The sequence below is a fragment of the Aethalodelphis obliquidens genome, unplaced genomic scaffold (genome assembly GCF_003676395.1).
Source record: "Aethalodelphis obliquidens isolate GAN/ISIS:26980383/991018 unplaced genomic scaffold, ASM367639v1 scaffold9, whole genome shotgun sequence".
Classification (NCBI taxonomy): Eukaryota; Metazoa; Chordata; class Mammalia; order Artiodactyla; family Delphinidae; genus Aethalodelphis; species Aethalodelphis obliquidens.
The window spans coordinates 27428013-27452462 of NW_020837953.1; the positions used below are offsets into that span (position 1 = coordinate 27428013).

A 24450-nucleotide genomic window follows, 5' to 3' on the forward strand; every position below is an offset into this window, starting at 1 on the left:
AGCCCCGACCACCTTTTTTCAAACTCCGCCCTCAGCCTCGACCTCCTTCTCTCAGCCTCCTTCTCTCAGCCTCCTCCCTCAGTCTTTCCCCAATGCCTCAGCCTTCCCCCTCAGATCTCCTCGGCTCCCTCTCCCAGATGCCGCCTAGCCCGGCCCCGCCCCCTACCCCGGCGCGAGGACTGTGCTCACCGTCGTAGTAGTAACAGACTTTCCTCCTGGTGCCCTGAGTCTGCGCCATCTTGCTCGCCTCCCGTCCCTCCCGTCAGTCTGTCCGTCCACCCTCCCGCCCGCCGGCAGCTCCGCTCAGCGTCAGACCCAGCAAAGAGGGGGCGGGCCTCCAGCGCGTTCCGCCCGTCCCCGCCCGGGCTCACCTATAGCCGCGCAGCCCGGGCACCGCTCCAGCCAATCAGAGGCGCCGGGACGGCCCGGAACTCGGCGGGGGGCAAGGGCAGCCCGGCGAGGCCTCGGAGGGCCCCCTGGGCCTGTACCAAGGTCCGCGACAGGGGGTGGGGCTGCCCCAGGACCGTACCATTCGTCCCGGGGGAAGAAAGCCGGACTACAAACTTCGCTGTCCCATTCGGCTTTGGGAGAGTGCTTGGAGATCAGAGACCAACTTTGTCATTTGACAGAGGCCTACGGTGGAAAGTGACTTGCGCAAGGTCACTCAGCTGAGTTTGGAGCAGGAGAAATAAATTGACAAAGGACAGGAAACTGCTGTAGGCCAAACGCTGTGCAATAGCTTTACCGACATTATCTCAGTCATCTCCATTATTCTTCACGACGGCTCTGGAGGGGGCCTTTTTATCACCATTTAACAGACAAAGATAACGAAGTTCGAAGTTCGGAACTTTGTGGCTTCCTCAGAGCCACACAGTAATTACGTTCAATTTTCAATCGTAATTTTTTGAATGCCTACTATGCATCAGAGGCACATTAAAAATGTGTCAGAACCCAGCCTTTCTTACTCCAAAGCCTACGTCCCTGATGCAGTCACCTAGGAGAACTGAGTGCATTTAGATGGGAGGAAACTGATTGTCCCCTTATACTGGGAGCAGAGTTTCTCAGGATACTGAAGCTACTGATATTTTGGATAATTCTTTGTTGTAGGGGACCGTCCTGTGCACTGTAGGATTTTTAACAGCATCCTTGGCCTCTCCCTATTAGATGCCAGTAGTACCCTGACCCACCCCCAGCTGTGACAACAGAAATTGTCCTGGCAAAATGTCTCCAGGGCAAGGGGGAGGGGATTGGAGGGAGTGTAAAAGTGCCCCCCACCCTACCCTTGAGAACCACTGCACTAGATCAGTCATCAACTAATCATTATTGAAAGCTACAGACTGAAAAGCACTGTGATGCGCTATTAAAATAGCAACACAGGGCTTCCTTGGTGGCACAGTGGTTGAGAGTCGGCCTGCCGATGCAGGGGACGCGGGTTCGTGTCCTGGTAAGGGAAGATCCCACATGCCGCGGAGCGGCTGGGCCCATGAGCCATGGCTGCTGAGCCTGCGCGTCCTGAGCCTGTGCTCTACAACAGGAGAGGCCACAACAGTGAGAGGCCGGCGTACTGCAAAAAAAAAATAAAATAAAATAACAACACAGGGCTTCCCTGGTGGCACAGTGGTTGAGAGTCCCCCTGCCGATGCAGGGGACACGGGTTCGTGCCCCGGTCCAGGAAGATCCCACGTGCTGCGGAGCGCCTGGGCCCGTGAGCCATGGCCGCTGAGCCTGTGCGTCCGGAGCCTGTGCTCCGCAACAGGAGAGGCCACAACAGTGAGAGGCCCCGCGTACCAAAAAAAAAAAAACTACAACAATATTAATATTTAGTGAGTGCTTACTATGTGTGAAGTAAGTTACTCGTAAGCCTATAGATCTATAGGATCTATAGATATATGTTTTATGCCTCTTTACAGCTTAAAGACTGCTTGGGCACTTGTGTTCCTCACCTGGGAACTGCATTTGGGCCACTAATTACAAACGTAACAGATCTAAGACTGGGCACTTCTATTATAGAAGCAGCAAAAGACTGTGGAATAAACCCTATTCCCAGTTCTGTGTTGCTGCTTCCTAGCCAGGAACCTTTCTGGGCCCCCATTTCCCTCTTAGTAAAATGGAGAGTGTAAGAAAACAAAGTTCACCAGCTCTGTGTCTGCAGCAGTGTCCAAAGGAGGAGGAGGGTGGGGATCAGATGAGGTCATGGGTGTGGCAGCATTTTATAAAATGCAGAACAGGAATCACAAACTCAGACACTTTCAGAGGTCACACAGGTGATGTAAATGAGTGGATTTATATTTATATTGGTTTGATTCAGGTACTTTGCTTGTTTTTAATATTGGATTCTTTTTCACTTTCTAAAGAAATATGTCCTTCTCCCCATCTTTCTTCAAACACACTGCCATCTTCAGGGATCTTTAATTTTCCCACTTTTTAATGGAAATGTGGGTGCAAAAAATTTTTCATTTTCCTCTTTTTATAAAAACAACAGCACGAACATGATGATAAATAACCACTAACACTCAGGTTCATTGTCTGGGAGCAATAGGGTGTGAAGGGGACTCTGGCAATGGGAGAGCTCATACCCCACCTGAAGGCATTAGCCACTTATTCAGCTCCATGAGGACAGGTAAGCCCAAAAGAGCCAAATCTTCCTATTTTTTTCAAGAGGAGGCAGAAATCTGGAGTTTTATGCAAAACTACCTCAGTTTTATAAACTGACTGCTAACTCAGTCTACTTTCAAGACAGCAGTAAGAGCCATCCTTTTAAAATGTAAGTCAGCTCAAGTCATGGCTCTGCACCCTGCAAAGGCTCCTCAAAATGGCTCCTGCAAAGGCCACAAGGCCCCAGGCCCCATAGGATCTATACCCCTCTCTCAGGCTACCTTTACCTCTGAGATCTTGCCAGGCAAGCTTCTGCCTCAGGCTGTACCCTCTGCCTGACTGCTCATCCTGCATACCACGTGGCTCACTCCCTGACCTTCAAATCTTTGGTCAAAATTCACCTTCTCGGGCTTCCCTGGTGGCGCAGTGGTTGAGAGTCTGCCTGTCAATACAGGGGACGCGGGTTCGTGCCCCGGTCCGGGAAGATCCCACATGCCGCACAGCGGCTGGGCCCGTGAGCCATGGCCGCTGAGCCTGCGTGTCCGGAGCCTGCGCTCCGCAACGGGAGAGGCCACAACAGTGAGAGGCCCCCGTACCCGCAAAAAAAAAAAAGAATTCACCTTCTCAATGAGACCTTCCCAGACCACCCTCTTTAAAACTATAAACCTCCCTCAAACATGACATTCCTAATTCCCCTTACCTTGTTTTTCTCCCCTTAGCACTATCACCTTGTAGCATACCATACCATTTACTTCTTTGTGATGCTTATTGTCTATCTTCCTTTACAGAGTATAAGCTCCAGAGATTTTATCTACTGCATATCCTATGAACCCAGAATCATGCCTAGCACACAGTAGATGTTCAATAAATATTTGTTAGGTGAGTGAATAAACTCAATGTTTAAAAACACCTTGAAGGTGAATCAGAACATATCTAAGGTCAAATATAGTCCTTGAATCAGTAGCTCTCAAAACTGCTGTTGCATTTATATAATGGGAGGGGGGAGTGTCTTGGGACACAGCTACTCTCTAGGAGGTTCTGGGTAGGGATTGCCCATAATCCTTTGGGGTGGGGGTTTGAAGGTGTTCAAAGAACCCATACAGCAAAGTATAGGGACCTCCTCTTGGCCCCCAACATCAGCAGGGCTGGAAAAAGTTCAGACATCCCTTCACCCCATCTTTCACCCCAATTCAGGGTGCCCCAGTTTCCATCTTCTGAACGCTCACTCCCCACTCCCAAGGAAAAGGAGATTGGAGTGGGGAGCAGAAAGATGTGCAGTCTTCACCGAGAGACATTTATTGAGCTCCTTATGGGTGCCAGGCACCAAAGAGGAGCGCACAGAGGTATTAGGTAAGGTCCCGGCCCTCAAGGAGCTTCTTGATGACCAGGGGAAAAGAAAAGGGGGTGGGGAGAAGCTGGTGTCAATCACAGGCCTCTCTCCTTTCTTTGGTGGTCTCAGAAGTGGCTGGGCCCAGAAAGGGACAACTTGGACGAGTGTCCAAGACATATATGCACAGGCCACACATGTACAAGACACATGTGCAGAGCCCACCCAACTACAGAACCCGGGTACAGGATACGAGAAGTGTATGTGTCGCACGTGGGCGGGATTCACATGCAGAGTCCATATGTGCATAGGCCACATGGGTGTAACACAGGAACTGCATCTCCCCAAGCCGGGTTGGCTAGGTAGGGGGAGGGCTCCAAGCCCCAGCCAGCTAGGCTCCTCAGGGCTGCGGCTGGTACTGGCCCTCTGTGGCTGTGAAGAAGTCCTCCAGCACGCTGCGCAGGTAGTCAAAGGTGGGCCGGTCCTCCGGGAGCTCCTTCCAGCACAGCATCATAAGTTGGTACAACTCATCTGGACAGTTGTCAGGTCGTACCATGCGGTAGCCTTGCTCCAGGTTCTGAATCACCTCAGGATTGGTCATCCCTAGAGGTTGATGGGAGAACTGACATCAAGGCTCCAGGCTTTGGAAGCCCACAGGCAGGGGTGATGGTCAAGATATTTGACAACTTGTATAGTGTGAGCACCAATCCAAAGGGATCTTGGTCTCCATCAATGGTAAAGCTATACTTGCGGTAATTGCTAAATGTCAGTCGTGCCACTTGTAGTGTCTGCTATGGCTTAAACACTCAATAATGCACACATGTGGCTGTGAGACTTTGGGTGAGCCACGGCACCTCTCTAAGCCTCAGTTTCCTCATCTGGAAAATGGGATAACAGTAGCTCCTACCTCATAGAGGTGTTATCAGGATTGAAAGAGAAAGTGTATATATAGCATTGAGAATGCTGCCTGGAAGAGGAGATGCAGCATAAAGAGTACCTGTAATGATGATTATTTGGTAGGGAAGGATGGAGTGGTCAGGGCCCAGGGCAGGATGGGGGCCCACAGCCAGGACAATGGGGAGGCTTCTCCAGCTTTTAGAACAGGCACATGAGATGCTGCATCAGGAATCCAGATGGACCCTGGACCCCAGCAAGGCAGACCCTGCATGGGGCAGAGAAGATTCACTAGGCCCCTCCATGATCCAGATGAAATCATCTTTGGGCCACTTCCTTCCCTTGGTGCTGATCCTGGCCCCCATAGTAGGCTCTTTGCATGTAGACCCCCAAGAGGAGCTGCTCTGGAGAACTGCATGGTCACAGCAGAAATATAGCTCCCTGTTTCTAAATTACCTGTATGGCCTCTGGTTTCTCCTTCATTCTCCTGAGAAGAGACTGTGACAGGCAGTCCCCAGAGCTTAACCCCTAGAGGGTCCTAGCAAAACAGAAGTTTTACTCCTACAAAGCTTCAGACTGGACCCTAGTCAATAGAGACCTCTCTTCCCCAGGCCTTTCCCCTGGGGGGCCTCTAGCTATGTGTCACTCAGATTTCAAAATCAGGACACTGAAGGACATAGGCCAGGGAACAAGGGTACAAACCTATTGGCTACACCCAGCCTAAATACAGCCCACAGCCCTACTTTGGCTTGGCCCCTTATAGTGTTTTTTTTTTTTTTTGTTATTGTGTGTGTGTATATATATATTTTTTCTTTTTTTGGCATGTGGGATCTTAGTTCCCCAACCAGGGATCGAACTCGTGCCCCCTGCATTGGGAGCATGGAATCTTAACTGCTGGACCACCGGGGATGTCTCCCCTTTTGGCATTTTTAAACAATGTGAATCATCACCAATATTTGGAAATGGGAAAATTTTCCTAAAACTCCAAGTTTTGGCTTCTCTTGAAAAAACAAAGATCTGTTTTTTGGGCCCCCATGTCTTAATAGGAGCCATCTGCTAGAGCAGATGTAAGTTCACTCAGGTCCCCATTACTCCCCATAGTTTCCCTGACCCTGAAGCCACGTGTCAGTTGCCATTTATCATCATGCTTTCACTGCCTTTATTCTTCTAATAGAAAAATTCTCTAAGGGAGCACTGTGAACTCTTGGCAGGACAACGAGTGTGTTTCTAGCCCCGGCACTGCCGCTGGACTCTGTGATGGGGCAAGTCCAGGGCAGGAGAGGCCTGCATACCCTCACCTGATTCTAAGGTGTCTTTATCTTCCCAGGAGCAAAGTACTGTGCACACTGATGGGGATGTAGGAAGCTTCTGCAAGTCTGGCCACTGTGCTCCATGACCTTCTTACCCTGTCTTTGTATCCTATTTCCTTTCCCCAGAGTTTCCTATCAAGTTCCTTCCAAAAAAAATTTCATTCCTGTCTTGGCTGAATTAGGGGTAAAGGACTGTCCAGGAGATAGAGGGAGGAATGGGAGAGGGTGGGAATTAGCTGTTTACACGTCTCTCTCACTCTACATGGAAGGCTTCAGAGGGACGGGAAGTCAGTGTTTAGTGAACACCTACTATGAGTCAAGCTCTTTCACAAATAATCTTGTTTCTCATATCATGAAACTGAGGCTCAGAGAGGTAAAGTCACCTGCCCAAGTCACTTGCCCATAGTGATTAATAATAAAGCCTAACACTCCTGAGTGCTTCGTATGGGTCAGGTACTGTTCTAACCTCACGTTTTACAACTGGAGAAAAAAGGAATGATCTGATCAAAGCCAAACAGAAAGCAGCAGTGGCAGACCTGGTAATAAGAAGCAGGCCTCTTACCTCGCAGGCCAGATCCTCTTCTACATACTAGGCTGCCAGTGTTAGAACTAAAGAATAGAGCTGGGATTGTTGAGGGAAGAGACATCCAGAGACAGAGATGGAAGCCAGGCCTGGGAGATGTGCACCTAATTGGGGATGTAGGAGTGCCACCCCTGAGACGATGGAGGAGAAGCAGCTAGAGAGTTTCAGATTCTTAGCCTGGGAAGAAGTAAGTGGAAAGACATGAATTTGCTGCCCTTCCCCATCACCCTTTCAGCTCCTGCCCTTGACCCTGACCTGGGTAAGGGATGCGGCCATGAGTGACAATCTCCGTCAGCAGGATCCCGAAAGACCACACGTCCGACTTGATGGTGAATGTCCCATAGTTAATGGCTTCTGGTGCTGTCCACTTAATGGGAAACTTGGCCCCTGGAGGGAGGAAGTGTGGTCACCTGGGTCTGCTTGGCCAGACCCTGCAGGCCGCAGACTTCCCTCATGTCCCGTACCTACCCTCCCTGGCTGTGTACTCATTGTCCTCGATGAGGCGTGCTAGGCCAAAGTCTGCGATCTTGCAGCTCAGCGTATCAGACACCAGGATGTTGGCGGCCCTCAAGTCACGGTGGATATAATTCCGCTCTTCAATGAATGCCATGCCCTCTGCAATCTGCAGGCCAGGTACAGGTCAGCGGTCCTGGGCCCAACATCCTTCTCCCACTGCCCTGTGCCCACGCCCATCCCCTCCCCAGTCTCCTTACTTGCGCCGCCATGTCCAAGAGTTTGTTAATGGTCAGCTTGATGCCTGTGGAGGTCTTGAGAAAATCCACCAGGCTCCCTGTGGGCAGAAGCAAGAGCTGCTGACCCAAGTTGCCCCAGGGGAAAGCCCTCAGACCCTTCTCCCCTAACTGGGAGTCTAGAAGCAGTGTCTGATGTGTGGAAAGGAAGAGCAAAAGCTGAAAAAGGAGGAGTGTGTGTTCAGAGTGAGGATGCCCGGGATGTGTGATGCCCTTTTCCCGGGGACTAGGGGGCTACTTGGAGGGGTCTGCAAGCTTCTTGTCACCAATGGGGTGGAGCCCAAACTCTTCAGCGAGTCATCCAAAGCCCTGCATGGTCCACATCTGTAGTTTCTTCTCTTCCTTCCACTCCTGCCTCTTTTACTCCACCCACCCTAGACAATTGTGAGATTTTCCACATAGGCCCCTGGGTTCTCACCCCAAAGTCTCTTTGTCCCATGTCTCATGCTAAAAATTCTTTTTCTTCATGGCCCAGCTAGACTATTCCTCTAGAAAGCCTCTCTAGATCTACCAAGTATAATAAATTACATCATCATCTTCCTTCTCCATGGTATACTGGAACTTTCCTATGGCACAAACTCTGGTTTTCCTAGTGTGCATAACTGATAGCAGCAATCAACCAATGTTCCCAGCCCACAGTAAGCAGCAATAAATGTATGCTGAATGTAGTAAATGGAATCTGGAAAGAGGTGTCCTGGAGGACTGAGAGACATCAGAGGGTAGCAGAGGGTAACTAGGAGAAGACCAGGGATGGGAGTGGCTGGAACAGAGCTAGTGACCGCTGGCCCTTCTCAAGAGACTAAAACCCTATGTGAAGATGACAACAACTTGAGTGTCTCCACTATGAGTGCTGAATTAGTCACTGAAGGCAAAGACCTCACCCAGAGGCAGCAAATATGTGGACATAAACTGCCATTCCTTCATTGTATCCATGGCAGATGTTGCTAACCAATCCCGGTACTCACTTCCAATGAACCTCAGAATCCTTCTCAACATAGAACTCCAAGCAACTACCAATTGAAGGTCGTCTGCTATTTGCCATTTCCAGAATCCATTAGCCAATTAACAGCTTTTTTCCCTTCCTGAAAGAGGGACAGATCTTATACTCCCAAAGAATCAGAGCCAGATAACAACAAACTTACTAAGCTGTTACTATATGGTAGGCCCTGTTCTAACTGCTCTATATGCATTAACTTTCATCCTCACAAAAACCCTATAAGGGGACTTCCCTGTGGTTAAGAATCCGCCTGCCAATGCAGGGGACACGGATTCGAGCCCTGGTCTGGGAAGATCCCACATGCCACGAAGCAGCTAAGCCCGTGTGCCACAGCTACTGAAGCCCGCGTGCCTAGAGTCCGTGCTCCGCAACAAGAGAAGCCCCTGCAATGAGAAGCCCACGCGCCACAATGAAGAGTAGCCCCCGCTCGCCTCAACTAGCGAAAGCCTGCGAGCAGCAACAACGACCCAACACAGCCAAAAATAAATTTAAAAAAAAAAAGACCCTGTAAGAAAGTTGCTATTGCATTATTATCACCATTTTACAGATGAGGAAACCATGGCAGAGGGAAGTGAAGTGACCAAGCCCAAGGCCACACAGTCCTGAAGCCAGGATTCTAACCCAGGCAGTCAGACTCTAGAGCCCTTAATGACTACACTTATTTCTGGATAAGCCTGTTTAGATTTCTGCTGTTATTCTTGGGGGAACTGAGCATCAGAGGTGGCACAGGGACTTGGTCCAAAGCTGGGCCTAGAAATTCCTATTTACCTTCCTGGGGCTCTCAATCTGTCCGACAGTGGACTGAGGGAGGGGGAGGGGCTCACCCAGAACTGAAAAAGAGGGCTTTGGAGCACTCGCAAGGCTCAGGGGCAGAAGGGAGAGAGGTGGGGCTAGGGACCTACTCATCTCCTGAGATCAAGCATCCTTAGATCAAGGTGGGGTTTGAAGAAGGCAAACAGGACTGACTGCAGGTCAGAGAAGAAGGGGGGCGTGGGGGGGGGGTGAATGCTCTTTCAGAGCCTGCCACCTCAAGCTGGGCTCCCAGACGGGGCTCGAACAACACATCCTCTTCTCCACACGCCCTATAGTCGCTCCTGGAAGTGAGTCTTTGGGGGCTCAGGAAAATTCCTCTAAAACACCTCAACGCTGAGCCAGGCCTATCTCCTCCGCCCTCCAGCAGGGGCAGAGGAGACGGCAGTGCCCCCCAGCGGCCGCGCACGGAGGCGGCGCTCACCATTCTCCATGTATTCCGTGATGATATAGATGGGCTCCTGGGTGACCACCGCGTAGAGCCTGACCAGCCGCTGGTGTTGCAGCTGCTTCATGAGGTTGGCCTCGGCCAGGAAGGCATCGGGGGACATGCTGCCCTGCTTCAGGCTCTTCACTGCCACCTTCGTGTGCCCGTTGTAGTACCCTGGGGCAGGGAGGGGTTGGGGGAATCACTCGGAGCCCATGCCCCCAGAGCCAGGCAGCTGCCCCGAAACAGGGCACTGTCGTGGGACTCTCACGACCTTAGATGCCTCCCCTCCCCGCAGTCCTGGAGGGCCTCACTCACCCATCCACACCTCTCCAAACTGGCCAGCCCCCAGCCGCTCCACCAGCTTCAGCGTCTCCCTGGGAACCTCCCACTCATCCTCCCACCAGGGCTTCTGGGGCTTCTGGGTCTGGCAGGGGCGGCTCAACCTCGTGCACAGCCCGTCCGAAGAATCTGTGAGGATAAGGGAGGAGGGTAAGGCTGTGAATAAGGCGGGACTGGGGGTTGGGGCCCACCCAGTCCCCACCTGGGGAAATGGACTGGCAGGGGAGGTGTGTGGAGCTGTCACCTGATCTCTGGGGCTCCAAGGTACCGCACCTCACCCACTGAGGGGGGAATGAAGGAGCATACTGAGAGATGGATGGAGGGTACCCCGAGAGGCCCTGGGGGAGGCAGGCTGACAGGGCACAGGTGCTAACCCTAACCCTGCCGTGCTCACTCATGTAATGGTGGACCAGCTCATGCAAGCCAGGAAAAGTGATGCGGGGGGAGATGTAGAAGCCGCCTTTGTCCAGGTTACGGATCTTGTAATGTTTCACCACTTCTCCCTGGGTCTGGTCGAAGTCCCGGACGGACAGTGAAAACGATCCTGAAAAAAAGAAAGGATGAAGGAGCGCAAAAGAGGGGGGCGGTGGCCTCCAGCGAATCGCACCTCCGCCGACGCGCCACACACACACACCCATCCCACACCAACCCCGCGGGCTCCTCGCGCCAGGACCTCCGCTCGCTGCCCCAGCCCGCGGCCCCGCCCCCCGCCCCCCGGCCAGCCCAGCCGCTCACCCGTGGTGCTTTCACTCTCTCGGATCAGGAAGGAGCCGTGCGTGTTCCCGGGCGCCAGGAGCTGCCTCTCCGCGTCCTTGCGGGTCAGGGTCTTGAAGAACCAGCTGAGCAAGGCAGAAGCGAGGGCTTCTTTCGTCTGTTGGTCCGTTCTTCCTCCATCACCCTCCAGCATTCACACCACCCCAAGCATCTCTCCTTTGCTCCGAGGTCCCTGGATCTACACCCAGCCATCCCGCACGACGAGGCCCCACTCACGGTTCGGGCTCCAGGCTGTTCGCTCTGGCCACAAAGTTGAAGGGGATGTAACCTTCCTGGCCCGTGGTCACGGACTGCGCCTTCCACCACTCGCCGTTCCTGAGCGACAGCAGCGGTTACCTTGCACTTGGCTGGAACCCCCCCTCGGAGCCCCCAGTTAGGCCATGCCACCCCACCCTTCAGCTCAACACTCCGAAGCCTCCCATTTTGTCTTAAGGGCACCCACTGCAAGCCAGATCAGGGGCCGCAGGGGGGCTGCAGTACCGGAGGTCCCCACTCCCTCACACTCTACCGCAGGGCAAGGATGGATGGCGTGAAGGGGACACTCACTGCTCCAGGATACGTAGCTGTTCACCCTTCTCGAAGCCCAGATCTCCATCGTGGGAAGGCTCATAGCTGTGCAGGGCGATAACCAGGTTGTCTGTAAAGACAGGGGGAGTCAGGGAGAACCTGTCTGGAATAGGCTGGGAGAGCGACTTCAGGAGTTACATGGTAGCCGACAAGACAGAGGGGGGAGGAGGAAGGACAGGGGGTGAGTAGGTGAGGAGATGGAGGCTGACAGCCAAGGATCCACAGGACTTCTCTTCCAGGCCCTGCTGGTTGAAGTCACCTTGCAGTGGAGAAGCTGGGGGGTTGGAGCCCTCGTAGGTGACCAGTGGATCCCGCACTTCAGAGCCATTCCAGATGGACAGCTGTGGGGTGGGGTATAAGTGGAGTCAGAAAGCTGGGGCTGGGTCAGACCCTGGCTTGCCTCCCCACTGCCCTGCTCTCCTTCACTTCAGCTTGGCTGGGTCTTATCACTGAATTTGCCGACCACTTGCTGCATGACCTTATGAGAATGCCCTTTCCCTCTCCGGGGTTCTTTTCCTTTCTGTTGCAGGGGAGAGGGTGCGCTGTTATCTCAAGGACCTATAGTGGTGGTCCGTTTCTCTCCTCCGGGTCGTACACCCACCCGACTCCCACACCAAGCCCCCTGTCTTGCCTCTTACCATGGCCTTGCCCTCCAGTGGAACTATGGGGTAATGGCAGTTCTCACACACATCGATGTTTTCCATCCAGTCATCTTCAGGGTTTGAGCTGCAGCTACAGCCCATGGTCCCTGGGGGAATGGAGAGGGCGCTGAAAGGGCTCCCCCAAGATCTACCCCTGCAACATCCGACATGCTAAGACCTAGCCCTGGGAACTTCCAGAAGGACCCGAGATCGGCAGCTCCCCAGCCCCCATTCATAAGCCACAGAAAAGCTGAAATGGGGTCCTAGCTCCCACCTGGGCTGGGCAAACCGCCACAGGCACCTTTGTTAGTCTAGTTGCCCACTTCCTGCCTCTCCCCACTCCCGCTCTCTCTGCCCATCCCCCAAGTTGGGGGACTTCCTACTAGAGATCACATACACTTCCCCAAGCCCTAGGGAAGACCTAAGTTTTGATCCTCCCCTACCAGAGGGGTGTGTGCACCCCGCCTCCTAATTACAATTCCCCTTTCCAGACGAGGAAGCTGAATATGAGACCCTTTCTCCCGAATGTCAGCCATCAGGCTTCTGCTCCCCCAAACGCCCCCGCACACGAAGTCTCCTTCAGAGGCTTCTTTCTGCTTCTCCCCAGCAGAAAGCACTCCAGTGGCCCTCTTGGCCATACCTTTTACTCGTTTGCTTGCTTCAGCAGTGGAAACTTTTTGTCAGATGAAATCAAGCCGAACCTCACAGATCAAGCAGGTCAAAGTGGAGCTGTTCTGCCTGAAGCAGAATGTGGCGGGACCTCACTCTGAAGCTCCTGGAAATCCCTGCAGCACCTCCTCCCCCAGGGCTGCTCCTCAGGACTGCTTGGAAACAGCAGTCCTCAGGTAAAGTTTAATTGAATTTACTGTGCATTCAAGAACCTTTAATATCAGAATCAAATCCACCTCCTCGGTCTATTCTGCTACACACACACACACACACACACACACACACACACACACACACACACACACACATTCACACAGCCTGTACTCTGAGCTAGTCTTCCCAAAAACTTCTCGCTCTTTTCTTACAACGTGCCTTTGTTTATGTGGTTCGCCTGCCTTGGAATGCTTTTGCCCATCTGTTGAACTCTAACTCAACCTTCAAGCCTCAACTCAGATATCACCTTCTCTGTGAAGCCTTCCCAATGCCCAAAGCTCTTTGCTCCTACAGCATTCCACTTAGACCACAATCATCAACTTAGGCACTGAGTGCCATGATTACGCTAATTTATGTGTCAGTCCCCCTGCCTCTCCTACCCCCTTGATGAGATGGGGGGTTTTATCAAGAGCAGAAGCTGTGTTTTATTTGCCTGAATGTCCCAGCACCCGGAACTATTCTTGTTAATAAATGTTGACTGGTATGTGGAGGGTTGACGCACAGATTCTCCCATCTACAGAGGTCTTAGAAACCACCAGGTCTAACCTCTGACTTTAGATGAGCAAACAGAGGACCAGAAAGGCCTGCTTAAACTCACACAACTGTTTGGGGCAGAGTAAAGCTAGAGTTGCTAATACATGCTGGGACCAAGTAGAAGTGGGGACCAGTGGTGGGTTTTTGGTTAGCAAGACTTAAGATCCGGGGCTTCCCTGGTTGCTCAGTGGTTAAGAATCCACCTGCCAATGCAGGGGACAAGAGTTTGAGCCCTGGTCCGTGAAGATCCCACATGCCGTGGAGCAACTAAGCCCCGTGTGCCACAACTACTGAGCCTGTGCTTTAGAGCCCGTGAGCCACAACTACTGAAGCCCACGTGCCTAGAGCCTGTGCTCCGCAACAAGAGAAGCCACCGCCATGAGAAGCCTGCGCACCACAACGAAGAGTAGCCCCTGCTCGCCACAACTGAAGAAAGCCCGCACGCAGCAATGAAGACCCAACGCAGCCAAAAATAAATTAATTAATTAAAAAAAAAAGACTTAAGGACCTATGTCAATTATATCTTAATTAAAGAAAGAAAAAAAATATTCAAGGATAGGCCCTGGAGTTATGTTCAAATTCTGGTTCTGATAACTTACTGTGTCTCTTTGCTGAAATCATTCTTCCCCAGCCTCACTTTGCCTTTTCCGTCAACTGGGGATCGTCATCCCTTTCTCATAAGCTTAGATGAATATTGGCTTGATTTAGAGCTGAGAAAGACTTATACCAGTGCCCATTCTGCCCTACCAACCCCTGCTTTGGAGGGTGGGAGAATGGGACTGGTAAATAATCCTCTTGGCTTTAAGCTCATGTTTCTTTTTTTTTTTTTTTTTTTGGCAGTACACGGGCCTCTCACTGTTGTGGCCTCTCCCGCTGCGGAGCACAGGCTCCAGACGCGCAGGCTCAGCGGCCATGGCTCACGGGCCCAGCCGCTCCGCGGCATGTGGGATCTTCCCAGACCGGGGCAGGAAACTGTGTCCCCTGCATCGGCAGGTGGACTCTCAACCACTGCGACACCAGGGAAGCCCTCTTTTTTTTTTTAATTTAATTTTTATTTTATATTGGAGTATAGTTGATAAGCTTATGTTTTTTAAACTGAGATACTTATAACCTTTCATGGGTACCGGAAGTCACGGGTATGTACCTCCCAAAGCATGAGTGTCAAACACATAGTTAAACCTTGTTCACGTAGTTAAACAGACATAGATTTATTACAAATAGAGGAAAATACAAAATGTACATGGAATTTTAAGCCAAATCAAGAGACTTTCAAGGAAAGGTGTACACGCATATACTCTTTCCGCTACTGTAGGAGTCCTGGGGAGACATTTGAGAAATCTTGCTCGGCTCTGTGGCTGCAAATGGCTTTTTAATTTTTTTGATTGCTAATTTTATTATGGCTAAGAACTGATCAGCAGCAAAAACCTCCAGAAAAGTACTGGTAACAACCTGGAACCAGCCTAAGATGAGCCGAGCTGTCTAGTAAGGTCCTGAGCAGCACATTGTTTGTGATATTCAAATAGGCCTTGGAAAACCACAGGTTGGTTATATTACACAGAGAACACCAACATCAGATGAGGTGTCAACTTAGATCAGTAAGGTCCCTTCCAGGCTTGACATTCTCAGAGGCTTTGAAAAAGGGTAAGAGAAAGATGAGAAAAGTTTGGGGTTGAGAAAATGTGATGAACTGGGGTGCAGCAGTGACGGAAGGCTGGTAGACGGGGCAGAAGGAACTTTCTGAAGACTGAAGCTCGTAGGGCTGGAAACTGTACCTGTCCAGGCTGGGGTCACGTGGGGAGGGAAAAGGAGCCACAAGGCCTTGGGTCAGGGTCCAGGAGAGCATGCAGGCAGGACCTATATCCTGGATAAATCTCGGCCTGCCATAAAGGACTGGGGACAGATATAAAAGAATGAAATATTGCCATTTGCAGCAACATAGATGGACCTAAGATTATCATACTGAGTGAAGTAAGCCAGACACAGAAGGACAAATATTATATGATATCACTTATATGTGGAATCTAAAAAATAATACAAATGAACTTATTTACAAAACAGAAACAGACTCACAGACATAGAAAAACAAACTTATGGCTACCCAAGGGGAAGGGGGTGGGGGGTAAATTAAGAGTATGGGATTAACAGATACACACCACTATATATAAAATAGATAAACAATGAGGATTTACTGTACAGCACAGAAACAACAAGGATTTACTGTATAGCACAGGGAACTATGTTCAGTATCTTATAATAACCTATAATGGAAAAGAATCAGAAAAAAAATGTATATATGCATAACTGAGTCACTTTGCTATACACCTGAAACTAACAAAATATTGTAAATCAACTCTACGTCAATTAAATAAATAAATAAATGAAAGGACTGGGGCCAGGAGCGAGAAAAAGTTAAGCTGTGTTAAATTAAGCCAAAAGGTACTCAGTAACTCTGCTGGGTATCTGACCCCTAGTGTTTCCTCTGTGGCTTATTTAGTGCACCTGGAGCCCTCCAGCTGCAGGTAGCAGGCCCTGCCGTATACAAAAGTGTGAATTTTGGAGTATAGGGCCTGGCAGCAATCAGAAGACCCCAAGACCTGGCAATGCCAGAGGTTACTTTGGTGAGTGGCTCTCAGCCACTGGGAGCTACATGCTCCTGTGAAGCCCAAGGATAATGTTGAAGGTTATTTCAATATTTCAAAAATCTGAAAGGAAATGGTACTATGATTTGTTTCTCAATATGACAAATTGCATTATCGTTTCTTCAATGCATACTTAAGTCTCTGATGAAAATTTGAACTAGAAAACAAGAAAATTAGTACCTAAATGAGGTCATTCAGTCAGCAAAACCCTCAAAATCATGAGATCCATGGGGGAAGAGGGGAAAAGTACAACAGGGGAAGGGCAAAGGAGTCCTTGGAGGGAAGAGTTGAGAAGTACTCATGTAAGTCACCAGCCTCATTTTAAAGATGGAGAAGGTGGCGAATCAGAGAAGGTAAGTGGTTTTCCCAATAGCACGTGAGGGCTCTTGGCAGAGGCGGGACTCCAATCAGGCCCCACCTCCTTTTTCAAGGTACTCTGCTCTATTCTTCCCTCCCTGGAGACTAAAGCGGGCAGGGAATCCTGAGAGGTCATGCAGACAATGGAGAAGGGAGGGAGGTCTGACAGAGTGGGGTCCACTCTCCATCAAGATGTGATCATTGTGCTGTTAACAAAGGCCTTTCTCTCTAAGGCAATTCTCCCTCTATTTGGAATGCATGTTTCTGAGTGTACATGTACCTGCTTGGTGAATACAAGTCAGCACATATTGAGGCATGTGAATCATTGAGCATCATGCTTATGTGTACATACCCGTGGGTATGTAGGAGCCCCTGTGTGCAGATGGATGTGCAACAAAATGGGGGCATGTATAGTTTGTGCGTGTCCCTATGTAATTGTGAGGTCATATATGCATGTATTTATTTGTACAAAATGTGGGTCCCATCCTAGTCTGATTCAACCAGGTTAATAAAGGAGGTCGGCAAAAAGAAAATCAAAATTAAAGCTTATGGGCTTCCCTAGTGGTCCAGTGGTAAAGAATCCGCCTTCCAATGCAGGGGATGCGGGTTGCATCCCTGGTCTGGGAACTAAGATCCCACATTCCGCAGGGCAACTAAGCCTGTGGGCGCAACTACTATGTTCGTGCACCTCAACTAGAGAGCCCGCGTGCTGCAAACTACAGAGCCCACGCGCCCTGGAGCCTGCATGCCACAACTGGAGAGAGAAAACCCGCACACCACAACTAGAGAGAAGCTCACGCACCACAACTGGAGAAGCCCGCGTGCCGCAACAAAAGATCCCACATGCTGCAACTAAGACCCGATGCAGCCAAAAAGATAAAGAAAATAAATAAATTAAAAAAAATTAAAGCTTAATATAAATTTCTCATAGAAAGAAAGGAAGGAAGGAAGGAAGGATGGAAGGAAGGAAGGAAGGAAGGAAGGAAGGAAGGAAGAAAGAAAGAAAGAAAGAAAGAAAGGTGGGAGGGAAGGAAGGAAGGAAGAAAGAAAAAGGAAACAGATCCAGAGAATCCCCAGGACTCTCAGAACCAGTAACAAAGGCAGATTCTGTGGTGAATGAAACAGGACATTCTCTTCCCCCAACTCAGGAATTCAAGGTCAATAGGAGGAATTTTGTAGATTCTAGACCTCGTCTGACTAGCGTCTGAAATGTTCTCAGTCAAACTCAAGATCTGTCCATGGTTCACAGAGCACCTTGTGCCAGTGATAAAGGGCCCCCCCTCCCTGGGGTTTCAAACTTGGAGAGTGGAGTGAGGGCTAGATTTCAGGTACCATCCCTCTTGTCTCTTTGCACAGAGCCCAAGACACAGAGTGGCCCTTCTTACTCTGTGTAGAATTGATCAAAAATCCCAGGCTGCGTGAAGCTCCTGGACTAGAGTTTCTGATCCCAGGGTTGTTTAGGAATCATATCACAATGAGCTCTGATTCTTGCCAACGTGTTCACTTTCATCAACTCCATAGACATTGTCTCGCCTCATAGAATGTGTTTTGTCCCCTTAAAAAAAAATGTAACACTTTTCCTCCCCTAAACTGTAAACCGATTCATTTATTGAACATTCTGTCCAAAATGTGTGCCAGCTTCTTGCCTGGGTTTCTTGGGCTAACGCTTTATGTCAAGGGCAGGCAGGCTCTTCAACTGCAGACCACTGTTGCACTCTGGGCCACCCTGTGGCAAAATCTGTCAGGAATAATTTAAAACATTTTCTTGGCCTTTTTCTTTGGCCAAGATTTGGTTACTGGCAAAGTTGCATGTGTTCAACGAATAGCCTTAGCTGCGGATGCCTGCACAGAACCCTCACCATGGTACTTGAGAATCAGGGTTGACAGCCATGGTAAATAATTTCTAGTGGGTAAAACAAAGATGTCTCCTGAATTCCCTCCTTTTTTGTGTGTTCCTCTTTGATACAATACCACTTTGGAATAAACTCTGTGAATTCACAGAGTTCACAAAAAAGAGAACAAAAAGATAAGCCTTCTCTTATGCAAACAAGATGGATTTATTCTCATAAACTGGGAGTGGTTTAAACATAGAACTGATTCTGCTGGTTAGTTATTGCCATAAACAAGGGCTATAGAGCAATTATTCTAAAGCTGGTATTTTTGGTAGAGGCCCTCCAACTAGTAACTTATATGTACCTAGTAATTTCTTTTATTGAGCCCCCTTCCTCATGTACCTCTGTCTGTATTTTGCATCATGGGGGTTTTATCAGGACGAAGCCTTACTTACAGTTTGGCGATCCACACCACTTTATTAAAGTTTCTGGAATTCTGCAGGTCAGGGAGGCTCAGCTCATCATATCCATATCATAGTGAACCAAGTTCATTCCCAAGGCCTCCCAGTCACTCACTGACAGAGGGCCTTTGGGCAGGTTACTACACCTCTCCGAACCTCCCTCAGTTCCTTTATCTTCAAAATGGGAATAAAAAAGGGACCTGCGTCTAGGGCTGTTATGAACGTAATATGCGATATGTAGATGATCTCATATAATAAAGTACTTAACATGGTGCTTGGTACATAGTAAGGACTAAGTAAATGAAAATAGTTATTTGAGGCCTGCGTGGGTATTTCATTACCCCAGCCTTAAATACATTCATTTTCCTTTCTGATTTTTGGCACTTCCACGAACCACTTTTTCACCTTTAATATATTTACCTCAAATGGAAACTTCACTACCATAAATGGAAAACCAGAACATAACATTGTAAATCAACTATACTTCAATTAAAAAAAAAAAAAATGGAAAACCAGTATCACCAGCCATAAATAGAAATCTGTATATATTAAAATAAACACATACTTTAATACCTAAATTCACATTTGTAAATATTCATTCCTTACCCCCCTAAAGTCACTCACCTGCATCAATGATGCACAGGCCATATCTGGGGAAATGCCACACTGTGAGACAGAACTCTGGACTTAGGCCTCTGTTGGTAAGTTAGAGGAGACATAACTTTCTTCCTACTTGGCCAGCCTATCGACAAAAATTTAATGGGTATGTCTTATGTGCCAGGCTCTGATCTAGAGCTGGGGACACAGAGGTGAGCAGTCAGAGAGGCTCCCATCCACTTGGCCCTGCCTGCTGTGTTAGAGGTGGGTGCCCCTCTGGCGGGTCACTCCATTTTCACAGGAGGCAGTAAGGCCTGTCTTCAGCTCACTGATCGGTAACGTCTGTGACCCTGACAAACTGACAACAAAAAACAGCAGTATTTGCCAGGAAGTAGCATCTCAAAATCACCACCATTACCCATTAACCAAGTTAACGACATTTAGCTAAAACCGCTGAAAAGATGAGGTAGATCTCCATGTGTTGACATGGAAAGACGTCCCAGATACAACACGGCAAGCAAGTTACAGAACAGAATGTAGAGTTTAAGTCTGTTTACATTTAAATATGGAGATATAGGGGATTCTTTTAAGCCAGGCTCTGTGCTAAGCCTTCATTTGCATGACTTCATGTAATTCTCATAATAATCCTATGAAGTAAGTGCTATTATTACCCCCATCTTACAGATGCAAAAATTGAGGCCCAAATGGGGTAAAGGTATTTGTCTGAGGCCTCATAACAAATAAGTGGTAGAGACGCGAGCTGAACCTCGGTCTACCTGTGCCTCCAGAGATTAGGCTCTTAACCAGTATGCTTTCCAACGGCCACACATAGGAAAATCTGGAAGGACGTGCACCAAATTGCCCACAGTGAGCATAGCCCAGGAGTGAGATTGGAGGGAGCTGTATTTCTTATATGTCTTTGTATGTCTCTGTACTGTTTAAATTTTTTAAAACTGCCATGTGCTAATTTTGTAGTTGAAAAACAAAAAAACAACAAAGCCCCCACGAACACAAAAACTCTGCTAAGAGACACAAGCATTTGAGGAGAATCAACTGTACACTTGCCCTTCCACTCCTCTCCTTGTCTCAAGAGGTATAGGCATGGAATAGGGGATATAGGAAAAAAGGTTCTGCGACCACAAAAGTCTGAAAAACACTGGGTTAGACAAAATCGAACAGCCACCTTCTCTGGGGAGACTTTCAGAGCTTCAACAAGCTAATGCTGATGGTGAAGTTAATGTGGGACATTTTGTAGCTTAGACCATGTTGATTTGGCCCCAGACCGTTTTCTTTCCAGGTGGCTCATGGGACTAGCGTTCTTTAGAACAAGCATTGGAAATGCAGCTCCAGGTGCTTTCAAACCAACACCTGGATGGTATCTTTGTCCCACCTGCCCCCATTCCACCCACATACTCAGCTCCCCTCAGCATCGCTTTCACTACGTTGAGCTTGGCCTTGAAGCCATCAGCTTGTGGGTGTGTGGATGGATTTGTAAGATCCAGTGTATGATGTATCTGCGGTCCCTGCCTCTGCCTCTGAACACACGTGCACACATACATTTTCCAATGATGATATGAATGGTGTTTTGGCTAGGGAGGGAGGGTTCATGTGTGTGTCTGTGTGAAGCTGTGTGTGGGACCCTCCTCTAAAACAGACCCTGTGGCCCAATCTAGAGTTCTCACACCCACTAGTACACACAGGAAACAAGCTCATTTGCAAAGCCACACCACAAGTGTGAGGGAATGGGTGGCTCACTGGCCTGCCCAAGGTGCTGAGTAGGAGTAATTCTGGTGCAGACATCCCCCCCACCCTTTGGTGCACAATTTGCAGGAGAAGGGGGTGCCTAACCTCTGTTAAGCACCTACTGCATGCCAGGAACCACCCAGGGCACATCACAGCCATTATTTTCTCTTTCATTCCCCACAGGCACTCTGTAAGGAGGGATTTATTATTGCCTCTTTACCAATAAGTAAACTGGAGTTCGGAGAAATGAAGCCATTTGTTCAAGGAAATGGCAGAACTGGAACTGTACCTGGGTCCACCTGGCTCTGAAATGCGTGTCCCTCACGCTACACCAAACCCGCTGGCTCTCTTGTGTTTGGTCTTGCCCTGAGGCCTCTGTCCTCCTGGGACCCAAGAAACAACCCACGGACAGTGACCTTGGCTTCATGTCCTAGGTACTCTGCAGAATGGGCCTTTATCCTTCTCAGAACTGCCTTGACTCTTCCAGGAAGCCTCCCGGATCACCTAAGGGAAGACTTCTCCCGTCCTCTGAACCCTCCGCCTATTCTCTTGCTCCATCACTTGGCCTTTTTTCCCTTAGAGAAGAATCTCTGTCCCTGAGCCCCGAGGGTGAGGGACCCTGAGTCATCTATCAGCACAGGCTGGGTGGGAGAGGGGACGGCTTATGCCGGTCCAGAGTCTAGATGAGGGCAGGGAGACCCAGCATGTTTTTCAGGCCCCACAAGAGGCTGCAGGCCTTGGAGCTGGGGACAAAAGAAAGGCTGGGACATGCTGACTCAGTGGAAACTGTGTTTCAAGAAAAACTCCAAAGGCGGAGAGGGAGGCAGGGGAAACCTGCAAAGTGTGGCTCAGGTGGGGATTTGCCCCATAAACAGCAGGCTGAGAGCTAGAAAGTGAGGGGGTGGGCAGGGAGCTGACTCTGCTTCCCTGGGCTGCCACCACCTTCCTGGGGTTTGAAGCAGGAATCAGCAGGACCCACTGGCCCTACACAGACAGCAGCAGTGGGAGGGGGGCTAGAGCAGGAGGGAGCAAAGGGAAGAGGGGAGGACTTCCTGCGGACACAATGGCAGCTTTCCAGATGGAAGTCCACGCGGTCCTTGCCCGGGGCCAACTACACCTCTGTCCGGGATAAAAATAGCCCTTCCTCTTCCCGTCTCCCGTCATTCTCTCACCCCCCAACTTCCCAGAGTCCGGTCAGATACTTCCACCCGGGAGGCCCCATGCCAGATGATAAGTATCCCTTCTCATGCCCATCCGTTCCCAAAGGAAGACTCCTCCTTCTCTCACAAACTGTTGGTCACTGAGGTTGAAATCACTTCTCACGTGACCATCTGGATGCTCTGGGTGACTCCTCTCTCTCTCTCTCTCAGGAGAGTCTTGTCATTGGGGTCAGCCCCAGCAACCGGAAGTGTTCTTGGGACCCCTGACTCAAGCCTGCCCATCACCTTGCTCCATAGGGGGTGTGTGTCACACCCTAGGCCATCACCCTCTCTCAGGGCCGTCACCCTCTCTGCCTCTGCCTTGCTGACGGACGGCAGGGAAGGAGTGCTTTGCCCCAGTCTGGGCCTCAGGAGGCTCGTCCATCATGGGACGAGGGACTGGATTTAGGGATTTCTGAAGGCCTTTGTAGCACCTGACGGTCTATGTGCCACATCCCCAAGGAAAATGCTCCCAGTGAGGTGGGGCCTGATGGCCGGCAGTGTGACAGAGGCGGGAGGTAACAGCTACGCAGGAAAGAGGTCATCCGGCTGTTCTGCCTGTCTTCCACCTGACCTCTAGCCAGGTTTTTCTGTCCCCCAGCCTGAAGGGCTGCTGCATACCTGGGGAGCCTGGCCCCAGGCCCAGCTGCAGCCCTCTGCTCTCAGGCCCCCCGCCGCAGCCCCTAGACCCCTGTTCCCAGTACTCCTTACCTGCCCAGCCCAGGAGCCCTCTGGCCCCATTCACATGGCCTTCCTGGCCTAGCCTGGCTGCCCAGACACAGCTTCAGCTCCCCTCTCCGTCGTAGCCACTGCGTGTCTCCCCGCGCCCACGTCCCACCCTGACTTCCTGCCACCTCCTGAGGGCCCCAGCAGCCCAACCACAGGCCTCCAGCACCCCAAGCTTCCTGCTGCCATAGCCCCCCGCCTCTCAGCCCTCAGGGGTCCTATACGTCTCCAGTCCAGGCCCTACTCACCCTGAGGGTGGCACTTGGAGGTGAGGGAGGATATTTGATAGAACTTCCCCCCGCCCTCCCAGGGTGCACCTGGACAAGAGATTCAAGGGGAGCCTTGAAACCCCACTGAGCGGGAGGCAAACAGACACCCACTCAGCTTGCAGTGAAGGGCCAGTAGCACTGCTGTCACAGTCTGAGAGCTGGGTGACCCTTTCATTACAGTCGGAGGGCAAAACTAACATCACTTCAGAGTCAGAGGAGAGGACAGCATCCCTGTAACATCACTGGAGAGCAGACACCCGTGCTCCAGTCAGATAGATACCAGGCTCACACAGCTGCTAGACACAGCCATGCCGTCTCAGGGCACAGGACAATAGTTTATTATATGCAGAGGGTAGGCTAACACCCCTCTTACGGACAGAACACTGGACAACAGGCTGTTTAAGAAAGTGGGCAGAACAACCTCGTCTTTAAAGGGGGCAGAGAAACAGCCTCTGTCGTGGGCAGAGGGCAGGACAACCCCCCCCTAATTATAGTTGGAGAGTAGGGCAACCCTTCTAACCAGGTAGAGGCGAGACCACAGCTCCTGTCAGAGGCACAGGGCCTGACACCACCTCCTGCAACAGGTGGGAGACAGAACAGACACTCCTGCCCAGGCACCCAGGTGCAGGCAGCAGACTGGCCGCGCCTTCTGTTATAGGCAGGAGGCGGGGACCTTGTCACAGCAGCAAACAGGTCAACAATCTCCCTTTCTTCAGGGGCCAGGCTGAGGGTGACACCCGTCAGAGGCTGAGGGCCAGGTCACCAGCGTTATGAGGAACTCTAGGTGGCCTCTCTCAGGCCCAAGAGCTGGGCCTTGATCCCACCCGGCGGAAAGCATAAATATGTTGCCACCGCCTAAGCCTGCCCTGGGGGAGCGGGCTGGGGGAGGGGAGCCCACAGAGCATTGTTGGGGTTTGCAAGGCTGTGTGCACCTCAGCTGCGGAGGGAAGGGGGAGACAGGAAATGGGTGGGGGGAAGAGGAAGCCTGAGCTGGAAAGTCAGACAAAGAGGGTAACACAGAAACAAAAGCCGAGAAATACAAAAAACAAAAAACAAAAAACCTACCGAATGACACAGAGCCCAGAGTCCCAGCTGCGGGCCCAGCTCCCCTTGCTGTGAACCTGAGCACTTCACAGTCCATCTCTGGGCCTCAGCGCAACAGCAAGAACACCACTGGGGCTAGTAATAATACATA

The 24450-nt window shown here is 50.4% G+C and overlaps 1 protein-coding gene across 2 annotated transcripts; it reads right to left on the reverse strand.

Annotated features, from left to right (window-relative positions):
• Positions 1-3868: 3868 nt before the first annotated feature.
• On the reverse strand, positions 3869-23106 carry LCK (LCK proto-oncogene, Src family tyrosine kinase). 2 transcript variants are annotated; one of them, XM_027109290.1, is made up of 15 exons: positions 22972-23076; positions 19346-19463; positions 12657-12754; positions 12014-12123; positions 11635-11716; positions 11355-11445; positions 11025-11123; positions 10770-10873; positions 10429-10578; positions 10011-10163; positions 9690-9869; positions 7423-7499; positions 7178-7331; positions 6965-7096; positions 3872-4525 (listed from the first exon to the last, which is right to left on the reverse strand). In XM_027109290.1, exons 4-15 carry the CDS (start codon positions 12116-12118, stop codon positions 4323-4325), a joined length of 1530 nt encoding a protein of 509 aa, XP_026965091.1. In that variant the 5' UTR covers positions 12119-12123; positions 12657-12754; positions 19346-19463; positions 22972-23076; the 3' UTR covers positions 3872-4322. The 2 variants fall into 2 exon arrangements, with proteins under 2 accessions (XP_026965092.1, XP_026965091.1); XM_027109291.1 differs by lacking the exons at positions 12657-12754; positions 19346-19463 and having other exon boundaries at positions 3869-4525; positions 22972-23106.
• Positions 23107-24450: the final 1344 nt, after the last annotated feature.

What these genes read in the sequence shown, in the direction of transcription:
- LCK (XM_027109291.1), bottom strand. Translation starts at nt 12,118, where the DNA reads ATGGGCTGTAGCTGCAGCTCAAACCCTGAAGATGACTGGATGGAAAAC. An exon ending in TGAGTACACAGCCAGGGAGG is followed by an intron (nt 7,097 to 7,177) that starts GTAGGTACGGGA and finishes TCCTCCCTCCAG; the next exon opens with GGGCCAAGTTTCCCATTAAG. An exon ending in TGGCCGCATCCCTTACCCAG is followed by an intron (nt 4,526 to 6,964) that starts GTCAGGGTCAAG and finishes ATCAACCTCTAG; the next exon opens with GGATGACCAATCCTGAGGTG.